The sequence below is a fragment of the Astyanax mexicanus genome, chromosome 1 (genome assembly GCF_023375975.1).
Source record: "Astyanax mexicanus isolate ESR-SI-001 chromosome 1, AstMex3_surface, whole genome shotgun sequence".
In the NCBI taxonomy this organism is placed as follows: Eukaryota; Metazoa; Chordata; class Actinopteri; order Characiformes; family Acestrorhamphidae; genus Astyanax; species Astyanax mexicanus.
The window spans coordinates 130,873,944-130,888,444 of NC_064408.1; the positions used below are offsets into that span (position 1 = coordinate 130,873,944).

General features: G+C 40.5%; 2 protein-coding genes across 2 annotated transcripts; both read left to right on the plus strand.

The window, feature by feature from the left end:
• The first annotated feature begins 1,921 nt into the window (after positions 1-1,921).
• Positions 1,922-7,796, plus strand: tmem222a (transmembrane protein 222a). The gene is made up of 6 exons (XM_007240985.4): positions 1,922-2,092; positions 3,289-3,373; positions 4,520-4,551; positions 4,737-4,833; positions 4,915-5,045; positions 5,915-7,796. Exons 1-6 carry the CDS (start codon positions 1,956-1,958, stop codon positions 6,033-6,035), a joined length of 603 nt encoding a protein of 200 aa, XP_007241047.1. The 5' UTR covers positions 1,922-1,955; the 3' UTR covers positions 6,036-7,796.
• A 151-nt stretch (positions 7,797-7,947) lies between these two features.
• tpbgl (trophoblast glycoprotein-like) lies at positions 7,948-13,730 on the plus strand. The gene is made up of 2 exons (XM_007240991.4): positions 7,948-9,628; positions 11,018-13,730. The coding sequence occupies exons 1-2, from the start codon at positions 9,348-9,350 to the stop codon at positions 11,949-11,951; spliced, it is 1,215 nt and encodes a 404-aa protein (XP_007241053.3). The 5' UTR covers positions 7,948-9,347; the 3' UTR covers positions 11,952-13,730.
• The last annotated feature ends 771 nt before the right edge of the window (positions 13,731-14,501 follow it).

Sequence of the window (14,501 nt, forward strand, 5' to 3'; positions counted from 1 at the left end):
CCACCATGTTTCACAGATGGGTAATTTTTTTGTCTCATTCGTCCACAAAACTTGCTTGCAACAGTCTTTTGGTGTGTGTACGTGATTTTTAGCGAACTTCAGATGAGCAGTAAAGTTATTTTTAAAGAGCAGTGGCTTTCTTCTTGCACACCACTGTTGTTCAGTGTTCTGCTGATGATGGACTCATGAACAAATAATTGTAGCCAATGAGAGAGAGGCCTTCAGTTGCTTAGAAGTTACCCTGGGTTTCTATAGGTTTTGGTCTATCAGTGATCTTTGTTGGTCGAGCATTCCTGCGGAGGGTAACGATGGACTTGGAATTAAAGTTTTCTGAATTATAATAAATGGAAGTTGGGTCATGCAACAAGACAATGACCCTGAGCACTCAGGTTATTCTACTATAAATGGTTCAATAAGAGTAAAGTTAATAGTTTGGAATGGGGGCAAGACAAAATCCCGACCATAAACCAATAAAAAATGTTGTGGGCGGAGCTAAAAAAGAGGCAGTTAAGGTGAGGAAACCACGTTAACCACTAACATCCCAGAGTTGAAGCTGTTCTGTACGGAGGAATGGGTTGGGGCAGTTACCAGAAACGTTTAGTTCAGTTATCGCTATTAAGGATGGAAATCACACCAGATACTGAAAACAAATAAATATATATGAAATAAATATGAAATATTGTGTGGTATAAGGCATAGAGTTGGCGCCATATTAATTACCTAATTGTAAAAGTAAGATATAAAAAAAAAAGCTATAAAAAAATTTTGCATTGTTGTGTGACTTTAAATCCCATCCACGCTCCTCAGTCATTGTTACAATAAGATCAAATATACTGAAAAAACTAATGAGGGAACTTAATTCTGGTCTTCCCATGATCTTCGGAAGAACCAGCTGATGTCACTTCCTGTTGTAGAATGTTCCAGATGGGGTAATGTTTTTTGGTAACAGGTATTTTATCTTAAATATTATGGATTTATTATGAAATAATAAATCAATCTCAACACTCAGTCCTGTTACCTAAATGAATTCTTACATCCTATTGGTTAATTTTTAAATTACAAATTTTGGGAAAGTCGCTATAATGTGCTCAGTGTCCTCATGCTATTAGCATAGCCACATTTAGCTTTTTTTTTTAAATGTTTTTGCTAATTCTATGCTAAAAACTCATACCATATTTTTATAAATAAACTGGTATTATTATTATTATTATTATTATTATTATTATGATTTAATATAGTAAGTAAAACATTAAAACTGAGCGTTTAAAAAAAAACTTGTGCAACATCTTCACCCTCAGCTCAATTTAAAAAAGACTTTTTACTTATTTTCCAATTCTGTTTGGTGCATCAGTTATCCATTTGTTTAATAAATGACATAATAAATACATTTGATCAACTTCAGGTTTGGATCTTCTTGAAAAGATAAAAGTGGCACATTAATACATATAAATACTCTCTGAAAAAAATAAGAGAGCACATAAAATGTTGAGTTTCTTTAATTTTACCAAATTTAAAACCTCTGGAATATAATCAAGAGGAAGATGGATGATCACAAACCATCAAACCACCAAACTGAACTGCTTGAATTTCTGCACCAGGAGTAAAGCAGCATAAAGTTATCCAAAAGCAGTGTGTAAGACTGGTGGAGGATGATTTCTTTGTCATAAACATTCTTACTTTTAAACATGCCTTTTAAATGTCACATGAATTTTGGTAACAGGACTGAGGAACATTTAACCAATTTTGGATTTGTACCTTGTAAAAAATAAAATAGAGCTGTTAAAAGGATAAATATAAAAGTTTAATTTGGAAAAATTACAAAAAGCAAATTCCTTCTGGGTTTTCTGTATGGGAGCTCTGTTATGGCCCCCTGCTGGTGGATCCTACGCACTGCAGCCAGTGAGCTGAGGTGTGCGTGTGCGCATGCGCAGCGCCTCAGTGCGTCAGCAGTGTGTATGAGAGTGATGGCGGATGTGTCCTCGGTGAACAACATGAAGAATTACCAGAATTTACACAGTAATATCGAGAGAATAGACCGCGAGCAGAGCCGCTACCCCTACTGCATCGTCTGGACCCCCATTCCCGGCCTGACGTGAGTACCAGAACCCAGCAGAACATAGCTAGAACCCAACAAAACCCAGCTATATTACAGCTATAACCCAACAAAACATAGCTTTAACCTAGCAGAAACCAGCTATATTCCAATTTACCCAGCAGGACACAGCAGAGCACAGAACACAGCTTTAACCCAGCAGAACCCAACTAACCAAACAAAACCTAGCTATAACCAAGCAGAACCCAGCTATATTTCAACTAACCCAGCTAGAACCCATCTAACCCAGTAGAACCCAAGAGAACATATCTTTAACCCAACAAACCCTAGCTATAACCCAGCAAAACCCAGGAGAACCCAGCTATATTCCAACTAACCCAGGAGAACCCATCTATAACCCAGCAGAACATAGCTTTAACCCAACATAACCAAACTAACCCAGCTAGAACCCCACAAAACCTAGCTAGAACCCCGACAAACCCAGGAGAACCCAGCTATAACCCAGCAGAACATAGCTTTAACCCAACATAACCAAACTAACCCAGCTAGAACCCCACAAAACCTAGCTAGAACCCCGACAAACCCAGGAGAACCCAGCTATAACCCAGCAGAACATAGCTTTAACCCAACATAACCAAACTAACTCAGCTAGAACCCAACAAAACCCAGGAGAACCCAGCTATAACCCAGCAGAACATAGCTTTAACCCAACATAACCCAACTAGAACCCAACAAAACCTAGCTAGAACCCCGACAAACCCAGGAGAACCCAGCAGAACATAGCTTTAACCCAACATAACCAAACTTACCCAGCTAGAACCCAGCAAAACCCATGAGAACATAGCTACATTCCAGCTTCAACCAAACAACACCCAACTATAATCCAGAGCCCAGCAGAACCCATTAACCTCAGAACCCAGCAAAACACAACTATAACCTAGCATAACCCAGCTATCTGTGGTGTTGACAAAGTTTTCATAAGTGGTTGCTATGGTGTTGCCAAGGTATTTCTAAATGGTTGCTGTGGTAGTGCTCGGGCAGTGTGGATTGCATCTTTACGTAATCAAACTATAGTTTCTAATAAAAAGCATTAATCAGTTCATTAACTTGTGTTGTAAAGATCTATATGTATTGTCTGGCAGCACTGTATCTACTGCACTATAGCGACGGTTGTGTAAATGGTTAGGGTGATAGTGTAAATGCACTAATACAGTGTGGTGAATGTTGTTCTTCAGCTGGTTCCTGCCCTTTATTGGTCATATGGGGATCTGTACCTCCTCAGGGGTGATCAGAGACTTCGCAGGACCGTATTTTGTATCTGTAAGTATTTCTCACTTTACTGTTAAAAAGTAATAATAATAAAAATAATAATACAGCACATAAATAAACATAAACCTGCTGCTTAAAAATGAATCATTTTACAGAGTCACTTTCTTAATTCCATAAATGACATAACATAAACATGGCATCGCTAATATTGAGTTTACCGGCTTTCATTTGCTCAATTAATCTCGATTAATCACAGAATATTGCTGCGATAAATTAGGTTAACTGACACTACTAATGTAAACATAATAATATTCAGCCATCTTACATTCGTTTTTTATTTACATTTAATTTACAATAATTTTGCCAACATGTTTGAATATGGTAAACGATAGTAAACCCTGAAATATGGCGCCATATCAACCACCCCTAATTATCACATCAGGGTTCTACTTTTTTACGTTTTTATCAAAAGAAAAATTCACACTGTTCTCATTTCCCATTATATATCTACTAGAGACAGATTATATCTGTCCAGTATCATTTATTTTACTTTATTCCTGAATATATGGAGATATATGGAGTGCATTATTATTATCATCATGACTAATAATTCTGGATCACTGACTTCTGTTACAAATCTGATAAAATTCTTGTATTTTTTATATATTTTTTTGTATATCTTATCTCAGATAGGGGTGTATCATATCATATGCAGTAATACAATTTACATTTTTTTGCAGTAGTGTATTATTAAAATATATATTTTTTTAATTCAGTGTTTTGTCATATCGCCAAGAGTATCGTTATCATGAAAATACCATGAAATATTGTGATATTATTTCAGGGTTATTTCATCGCCCACCCCTAGTTTTTATTATTAAAAAGTTTGATTAATTGCTTCTGCTTTAATTATTTTATTTACATTTAACTAGCTATCAATAGAAGCTTCTATCTTACAAAGAAAATATTGATTATTTGCGATTAATCACATAATATTGTTGATTAAACAGATGAATACTTTAATAGATTTTCACTTCTACTATAAATATAATTTCATTTAACCCTCTTACTTTGATTCTTTTTTTTGTATTTAAATAGCTGTGTGGTTTATGATCGCGATTAATCACGATTAATCTGACAGTATGGTTGTGATTAATCTGATTAATCTTTTAATCGAGCCTTGTGTTTGGTTTGCAGGAGGACAACATGGCTTTTGGAAAACCAACCAAGTAAGTAAATGTGATTTATGGAGAATTTAATTGGTTTAATTGCGAAACAAGAAAACAATATTAATGCAACAAAAATGAGTTAAAATTAGCTAAAATTAAGTTTTACATAAAAACGTGAAACTGAGTTTATCATCCAGCCATAGTGGGCGGGGCTATATGATCTGTGTGCTGTTTACCTGTCTCAGGTACTGGAAGCTGGATAAGAGTAAGGTGTACTCCGGCGGCTCGGGGGGGTGGGACACCGCAGTGCACGACGCCTCGGAAGAGTACAAGAACAGGATGGTAACTACACACACTAAGCCCCTCCCACCTGCCATTATTAACCAGTCCCACGTCTAACAGGCTCCTCCTCTTCCTGTACAGCATAACCTGTGCTGCGATAACTGCCACTCCCACGTAGCGATGGCGCTAAACCTGATGCGCTACGATAACAGCACTTCCTGGAACATGGTGAACCTCTGCCTGCTGTCCTTCATCTACAGCAAACACGTCAGGTAACGTACCGGTGTGAACGGTGGGATTGAGTGTAGGGTGTAAATGGTGGGATTGGGGGTAGGGTGTAAACAGTGGGATTGGTTTAGGGTGTAAATGGTGGGATTGGGGGTAGGGTGTAAATGGTGGGATTGGGGGTAGGGTGTAAACGGCGGGATTGGTTTAGGGTGTAAATGGTGGGATTGGGGTAGGGTGTGAACGGTGGGATTGAGTGTAGGGTGTAAATGGTGGGATTGGGGGTAGGGTGTAAACAGTGGGATTGGTTTAGGGTGTAAATGGTGGGATTGGGGGTAGGGTGTAAACGGTGGGATTGGGGGTAGGGTGTAAACGGCGGGATTGGTTTAGGGTGTAAACGGTGGGATTGGGGGTAGGGTGTAAACGGTGGGATTGGGGGTAGGGTGTAAACGGTGGGATTGGGGGTAGGGTGTAAACGGTGGGATTGGTTTAGGGTGTAAACGGTGGGATTGGGGGTTGGGTGTAAACGGTGGGATTGGTTTAGGGTGTAAATGGTGGGATTAGGGGTAGGGTGTAAACGGTGGGATTGGTTTAGGGTGTAAATGGTGGGATTAGGGGTAGGGTGTAAATGGTGGGATTGGTTAAGGGTGTAAACGGTGGGATTGGATGTAGGGTGTAAACGGCAAGATTGGGTGTAGGGTGTAAACAGTGGGATCGGAGGTAGAGTGTAAATGGCGGTGGAAACAGTGCAATTGTTTGCATGGTGTAAAGAGAGGAAGTGGTTTAAGGGTGGGATTGGGGGTAGGGTGTAAACGGTGGAGTTGGTTTAGGGTGTAAACGGTGGAGTTGGTTAAAGGTGTAAACAGTTGGATTGGGTGTAGTTTTAAAACCGCTCATTTTTCTTTTTTGTTTGCAGTTTTGTGGGATTTCTGAAGACCTGGCTGCCCTTCCTGATGATCTGCGGGATCATCGTCACCGTCACTCTGGCCTTTAAGCTCCAGTCGGCGACGCTGGACTCGCTGAACCACAGTGGATAGGACCGTGCCGAAGGGGCGTGGCATACGGTCCCCATCAGGGGTCGCTACAGACTAGCGAGCATCACAGTAATGAGGCTAATGGAAAACGTAGTGTTAAATACGCCTCTGTTCTTCTGGACGAAGTGACCACACAGAGAGAGACTAATTTGCATACGATCTGGATCTCCGAGACCATCAGCATATCAGGATCACCATCAGACCAGACTCGCACCCTAGTGGACAGTACCTGCATTACACCATTACATCAGCATTACAGCTACCATACTCTCTGCAGGCTCCGCCCACTAATGCGTTCTTCCATAGCAACCGTTGCTTGGTTGGACAAACTTCGCTGAACTCAGGTAAAAAGCTCCACCTCAGTGTATGTATATCACTATACATACTTTTACATAATTAAATTGTATTTAATTACACATAAAAAAGTAGATTTAGAGTACTGTCGCATTAAGCGACACTATTAAGGATGCTACATCAAAGTGACCAAAGGTGTCGCCATGTTTCAAAACACATTTTCTTTTATAGTTAAACGAGTGCTGGATGTTAATCTACACAGATTTATCTCATGAAAACTGTTAATTTGGGTGAGTAAAGTGCTGCCGTTTATTTACAGTAAGCTTAGCATTTCAGTATTTTGTCCAAGTGTGAGCGCTAGCCCCAGTTAGCAGTATAGCCAGCCCCGGGTAGCAGTGCAAGCCAGTCGTGGTTAGCAGAGCTAGTGAGCCAGTGTTAGCAGCGCTAGCCAGTCGAGGTTAGCAGCACTACTCAGCTCCAATTAGCAGCGCTAGCCAGCCACGGTTAGCAGCATAGCCTGCCCCTGTTAGCATTGCTAGCCAGCCTCGGTTAGCTGTATAGCCAGCCATGGTTAGCAGTGCTAGCCAGTTCATACATAAGATGCACCGGATTATAAGTAACACTGATGATTTTTGGGAAAATAAAGAATTATATTGTAAAGAGTTATATAACAATACTCTAAATGTAGGTATTGTAATATTATACACTGAGGAGGCGGAGCTACAGTCTCTCTATGGGGCAAATATATATTAATAACACCAGTTTCCACAAAAAGAACACATTAGTGGGTGGAGCTTGTATAATGAGGTTGTTTTATAATTTGGGCTGGATTTACTGTATCATTATCTCTAATGATTTTCTTTAGTTTGTTTTTATTTATAGAGTAAGTGTATATATCCTAATCTTGTGTTTATATACTCCACTCGTGATATTAGGGCTGTATATGGGTAAGAACTTGGATACATACGATACATATTCAATAAACGGGGTAAAATTAGATATATTGCAATATATTGCTATACTTAAAGCATAGTGATGTATATGGAGAATATGTCATATTATAAATAACACACAATTATATCTTATACTTTTTTCATCCAATCAGAACAACTGGATCTAGCGACCGTCTACAACACTGCTATCAAGTGGGTGTGGCCTAAAACAATGCTGAATGAATCACTTCTGACACCAATTTTTGCATCTAAACTAATAATTAAAATCAATACTGTGTTTTAAAAATATATATATTGCAATACAATACGATATCGATATTTTCGTACACCTCTACTGGATACTGTGTCGTTTATATTCTGTTCTGCAGGAGTAAGGGCTGATTTCTTTTCCCCCTTTATGTTTAATAATATTTCATTCGTCAACATTTTTATTATGATTACAACATTATTTAATACTTTATTTGTGAAATGTGTTTTTGTCATTGTTTTAAAATTAAATACACTTTGATTAAATAAGTGTACAGTCTTGTGTGTCATATGCAGGAAAACCGGGGGTCGAAGGGCTGGGCGATACAATGATATATTGTTTTATTGTGATACTTTTTTTCACATTACTGTAATCAGCTGTGCAGGAATAAAAGACAACAGGTGTATAATAATAAACTTTACACTGAATTACAGAAATGATTCAGTTCTGATTCACAGAGTCCTGATTCGATTCAATCCGGATTTATTTAGGAATATTTCAGTTACAGGTTTAGTTCAGATATAAAACTAGAGATTTTTGAGAACTAATGCTGTAATAAGGTCAGGAGGATATTCAAGGTCATGGCGTGATGTTGCTAAGTGGTTGCAATGTGGTTGTTAAGTTGTTGCTAGGTGGTTGTTGTCATATCCAAGGTGGTTGCTATAGTGTTGTTAAGGTGTTGTTGTTGTGGTTTCAATCTGGTTGATAAGGTGTTGCTAGGTGGTTGCTGTGGTGTCCATTGTGGTTGCTGTGGCATTGCTAAGTGGCTGCTACAGTGTTACTGTGGTATCTGTGGAGGTTGCTATGGTGTTGCTATGTGGTGGCTAAAGTGTTTCTATGGTATCCATGGAGGTTGCTATGGTGGTTACCAAGGAGTTGCTATGGTATACATAGTAGTTGCTATGACATTGTTAAGGGGTTGCTATGGTGTTAATAGGCGGGTGCTAGGTTTTTGATTAACTTTTTCTTTGGTATCCGTGTTTGTTGCTATGGTGTTGCTGAGTGGTTGCTAGGTGGTTGCTATGGTGTTAGGTGGTTGCTATGGTATTTATGTTTGGTTGCAATGTTTTTTTAAGTGGTTGCCAGGTGGTTGCTAAGTTGTTGCTATGATATTGTTGGTGGTTGCTACAGAGTTGCTACGGTGTCCATGGTGGTTGCTATGTTGTTGTTAGGTGGTTGTTATGGTATCCATTTTGGTTGCTATGGTGTTTCTTAGTGGTTGCAAAGGTTTTGCTATGATATTGGTGGTTGTTGCCATGGAGTGGGGCATCCGTTGCTGTGGTGCTATGTGGTGCTATCGGCTGTTGTTGAATTACTTTACACTGAAACTCCTCCCTATTCTTTTAGTGGTTTAATGATATTATGGGATATAGAGGAATAAATCTGGTAATATTTTCCAGCCTTTGTTTGAGGAACATTTTTATAAATCATCTCGATCATTTTCTTACGGATTCGTTACAAAACTGCGGATCTTCTGCTCATCTTCCCCTGATGAGATCAGAGAGTCTGATAATGATCTGTCTCTTTAAATCGGGGGAGGGGTGTCGGTGATGGTGTCGGGACGTCCCGGCGTCCTCGGTGTATAGTCCCTCCCCTTACAGACCCGCTGATGGATGTCCCGTGTAATTGGGAGGCAGCCCCCCTCACTTTTTCCTTAGATGCCCCGCCCTCTCCCTCTCTCTATCCATCTCTCTCTCTCTTTCTTTCTTTTTTTTTCTCTCTCTCTCTCTCTCTCTTTCTCTCTCTCTCTCTTTTCTCTCACGCTCCTGCAGTATCGTGGAGCTTGCCGGTACACGGACTCCCGATGCTCTGCTGGCGACGATGCTCCGGCTGCTCCTGCCACTCCTGCCTTTACCCCTGCCACTCCTGCTGCCGCTGCTCCTGTGTGCGGGTTCCGGCGGTGCGGAGTGTGTGGTGGGCTGCGAGTGTGTGGAGCCGCCGCTCACGGTCAGGTGTGTGTCGGGGGGTCTCAGCGCCGTCCCGGACCCCCTGCCCGACCTCACCCGGACCCTGCAGATCAGAGGCAGCACCATCCAGAACATCCAGCACGGAACCTTCACCACGGCGGAGAACCTCACCACCCTGCAGCTCACCAGCAACGGGTAAGAGCCCACCACCCTGCCGAGCGGCGCAGGGTTCTAGATAACTGGACCGAGCTTTAGTTCCTTCAGGATTAAGAATTTGTCGAAGTTGTCCAGTTGTTGTGTTCATGCTTAGAGCTACACTTTTTCTAGTCTTAGGTTCTAGATAACTGGACTGAGTGGCCTTTTTTTCTTCTTTCTTATTAGGAGGTTCTCAGAAGTGTTCATATCTAGAGATTTTGAGATTTTGAGTTTCTTCAGGTTTAGGTTTAAGTTTTCAGAAGTGTTCATAATGAAAGCCTGTCTTTTTCTGGTCTTAGGTTCTAGATAACTGGACCGAGCTTTGGTTTCGTCAGAAAACTAAACTATAAACTATTGTTCTTTTCATTCTTAGAGCTAGTCTTTTTCTGGTCTTTTAGATCATTTCACAGTGGACCTTTTCTTTGGATATGTTTTGTGATGAGAATTGAAACAATGTTTCTTCAGGATTAGGAGGTTCTCGTAATGTTCATAGCTAGAGAGCTGTTCATTTTTTTGGTCATAGGTTCTAGATAAGCTTGGTGGTGGACCAAGCTTTAGATCCTTCAGGATTAGTAAATTATCCAATTGTTGTGTTCATACTTAGAGCTAGTCCTTTTCTGGTCTAAGGTTCTAGATAACTTTAAAAAGTGAACTTTTTTTTGGATTTGTTTTGATTAAAATTGAAATTTCTTCAGGATTAGCTCGTAAGTGTTCATATCTAGAGAACTGTTAATTTTCTGTTCAAAGGTTCTAGATATCTGGACAAAGTAAGTTTCTTCGGGTATTAAAAACTTGACTGAATGGACTTCTTATTTTGATTTGTTTTGTAATGGATATTGAAACAATTTTTCTCCAGGATTAAGAGGTTCTCCTAAGTATTTTACCTAGAGAACTGTGCATTTTATGGTCACAGGGTTCTAGATAACTTGTGAGTGGTGGACCGAGCTTTAGTTCCTTCAGGATTAGGAAGTTGTCGAATTGCTTTGTTCATATTTAGAGCTAGTATGTTTCTGGTCTTAGGTTCTAGATAACTTGACTGAATGTTTTTTTTCTTTCCTATTAGGATGTTCTCAGAAATATTAATATCTAGGGAGCTTTTAATTTTCTATTTGTAGGTTCTAGATATCTGGACAAAGTAGGTTTCTTCAGGTTTAGGAAGTTCTCGGAAGTGTTCATAAGGAAAGCTTGTCTTCTTCTGGTCCTAGGTTCTAGATAACTGGACCGAGTGGTGGACCGAGCTTTAGTACCTTCAGGATTATGAAAAGAAAATAATTATATCCTTCTTTTTTTCGGGCATTCCTATTGGTCCATTAATTTTGTATGGCAGCAGTGATTTGAATGGATGTTTGAAATATTAGAAATTTTCTGGTTCTCTTTATCTCCCTTCAGAATAACACAGCTGGGTTCTCACTCGTTCTCGACGCTGAAGATGCTTTCGCTACTGGACCTGAGTGAGAACAGGCTGGTTCTGATCCACCCCGAGGCGTTCTTCATCCCGGGCAATCCCCTGAAACACCTCAACCTGAGCGGTTCACTCTACAACTCCACCTCCGCCACCGACCTGATCACCGCCCTCCGCTGGGGAGCGCTGTCCAACCTGCAGGAGCTGGACCTGTCGGGGAACCGGCTGGTTCTGCTGCCACCGGGATCGTTCTCGCCGCTGCTCGGCCTGCAGCGCCTCAGCCTGGCCGGGAACTCGCTGGTGGCGGTGTACCGCGGTACGTTCTCTGGGCTGGAGCGACTGCAGGAACTGGACCTGAGCTTTAACGCCTTGGAGAGCATGAGCTCGGAGGCTCTGAGGGAGCTGGAGACGCTGAGCCGGGCCCGGCTGCTCCTGGCGGGGAACCCGTACAGTTGCGCCTGCGGGGTGCAGGAGTTCTCCCGCTGGCTGAACGGGTCGAACTCGCGGGTCGGTGACGTGGAGAAGCTGCGGTGCAGTTCCCCGGCTGGTCTGCGGGGCGTCCCGGTGCGGGCACTGAGCTCGCACGCTTTGGCCTGCCGCGGCGATGCCGATGTAGACGTGGTGGACGTGACCCTGCAGACGTCGTACGTGTTCCTGGGGCTGGTGCTGGGCTTCGTGGGCATGATGTGCCTCCTGGTGATCTACCTGAACCGCAGCGGAATTGTGAAGTGGGTGACGGAGCTTCACGCCGCCTGCAGGGACGTTCTGGAGGGCTACCACTACCGTTACGAGATCGACTCGGACCCCAGGCTCAGGAACATCTCCACCAACAGCCACCCGCGCCGCTGCATGGAGCCACGCCCACCACACGCCCCCGTCGACGCCCGCATCACGCACATTCCCTCCGACGTCACCTTATAGAGACTGTAGACTGTAGAACTGAGGGAATGGGCGGGGCTTAACTACAGTAGGTTAGGCTAAATTGTTTTAGACTAAATGGGCGGGGCTACGTTGTTTTAGGCTGAATGGGTGGGGCTAAACGGTTTTAGGCTGAATTGGCGGGGCTAAACAATTTTAGGCTGAATGGGCGGGGCTAAACGGTTTTAGGCTAAATGGGCGGGGCTAAACTTGATCAGGTTTCTGTCATTCTCCAATAACAGCAGCTGAATTTCAAAGCCTAAATTTGATCAATTCTTTTGTACATTCTTATAGAAGCAAATTTCACACACTGAAAAATGTAAATTACTATTTTTGTTTTATTTTAATTTTTCTTTAATTTCTCAAAAATGTCCGAAAATGTGATTTTTACGCATGGGACTGAGACAGGCAGATCATATCTGATTAGAGTCGGAAATATATTTTCAAAAATATCTATATTTAGTACTGTACTATATTGCACTATATTAGTCAATAGTACACTACCATACTACACTATATATTTACAGCACTACATATAGAGTAAATACTTTACTATCTATAAGCAGGAGCAGCAAAAAACCAAATTATTTTTTAATTGTATTAATTATTTATTTGTATGTCTTTATTGATAGTGATAAAGAAATCAGCAATATAAGCATGTAAGTATGTTTCATTGTTTAATGTATGAAGCTTTAAATCACTTTATAATTCACTTTTATTCATGTGATTTTATCTACTGCAGTAATGCTAATTTACATTAGCAGCGCTTTGGGATTTCTAATGTTATATTAGCTTTGAGCTAGCAGTACTTTAGAAATATTAGATGTGAGCACTAGCTTAAATCTCAGAAAGAGAGTTTATAGAAATGTTATTTAGGCAGTTTTTCAGAGTTACTGTTTGTAGTTAACTCTGTTTGTAGTTTGTTAGCATGTTAGCCTGTTAGCTAACATTCTGATGCCTTGGTCTAGTTAAGCTTTAGCTGAATTGTGATTGTGAAATATAGCATGCTAATCGATTGGCTAGCGATAGGTGTTGGGTAACAGTACACTCTGACTTCTAAGAGTTTAGTGTTGTTCAGAGTGGGGGTTTATTTCAAACCAAGTCTCTCTCAAACCCCCACCTTAAACAATCTCAAACTCCCACTCAGAAAAAATTCTGTTCATATTTAAAGTGTTTTATTATGTATAAACAGTTATAAGAAAAAGTATGTGAACCCTTTGGGATTATACTTGGATTTCTGCATAAATTGGTGATTAAATGTGTTCTGATCTTTATCTAAATCACAACAATAGACAAACACAGTCTACTTAAACTTAAACCACACAAACAATGATATGTTTGCATTCTGCGCTGTGCTCTTACAGTCATCTTTACATGACTTTACCACACCTAGGGAGAGTAGCTCCAGCAACAGTGCTGAACTTTCTCCATTTGTAGAGCGTCTGTCTGTTTTACCGTGGACACATGAACATCAAGACTTTTAGAGATACTTTTGTAACCCTTTCCAGCTTCATGCTTCAAGTCAACAATTCTTGATCGTAGGTCTTCTGTGAGCTTGATCTTTTGTGTGAGGCATGATTCACATCAAGCAATGCTTCTTAAGAACAGCAAACTCTAAACTGCTGTGTGTTTTTATAGAGCAGCTTTAACCAACTCATCCAATCACATCTCATCACATCCTGCCTCCAATTAGCTCTTAGAAAAGTCATTAGTCTAGAGGTTCACATACTTTTTCCCCTCACTGTGAATATTAACATATCGTGTTCAATAAAACCATGCAAATAAATACAGTTTTGTGTGGTTTTAGTTTAATCAGACTGTGTTTGTCTATTGTTGTGACGTAGATGAAGATCAGAACACATTTAATCACCAATTTATGCAGAAATGTAAGTGTAAGACGTAGTGATTGGTTGATTGGTTCTCGGGTCGGTATCAGTAGAAGGTTCTGGGAGCAGGTGGTGGAGAAAGTGGAGCAGAGTGAAGAATCACTTCCTCTGAGCTGCAGATCTCAGCACTGACGTCACCGGCGGCTCGGGCTCACGTGTGCCGCTAATGACCGTAATGCATCAGAACCCAACACACGCATCCATCCTCACCACCGCCCGGCACACGCACAGCCCGGGAGCCCCGCCCCCAAACAGTAGCTGATATATTCAGTAACACTCATTATATTTAATATATGGTTATATATATATATTTTTTTTTAACACTTTGTATAAATGCTGTGTCTATTGGGCGCTATAAACATACTCACAAGGCATGATTAACATGGTTATACATATTAATAAAAATGTATAACATATTAAAGACATGCTTATTATGCATTATTGTAAGCTGTGCTAATAATATGTTACACATCTGGGTTAAAATATTATAAATCTGTTACTAATACTATGTTCCCTGAATGAACAACGACACATTATAATACATTATAAACTTAATATAAGTTATTATAATATTTCATATACGTATAAATAACAAATGGTTTAAAGTAATTAAAGCATGCTTTGTTGAGCTTCTTGTTTTCTATTGACATAAATATCATACAAAAAA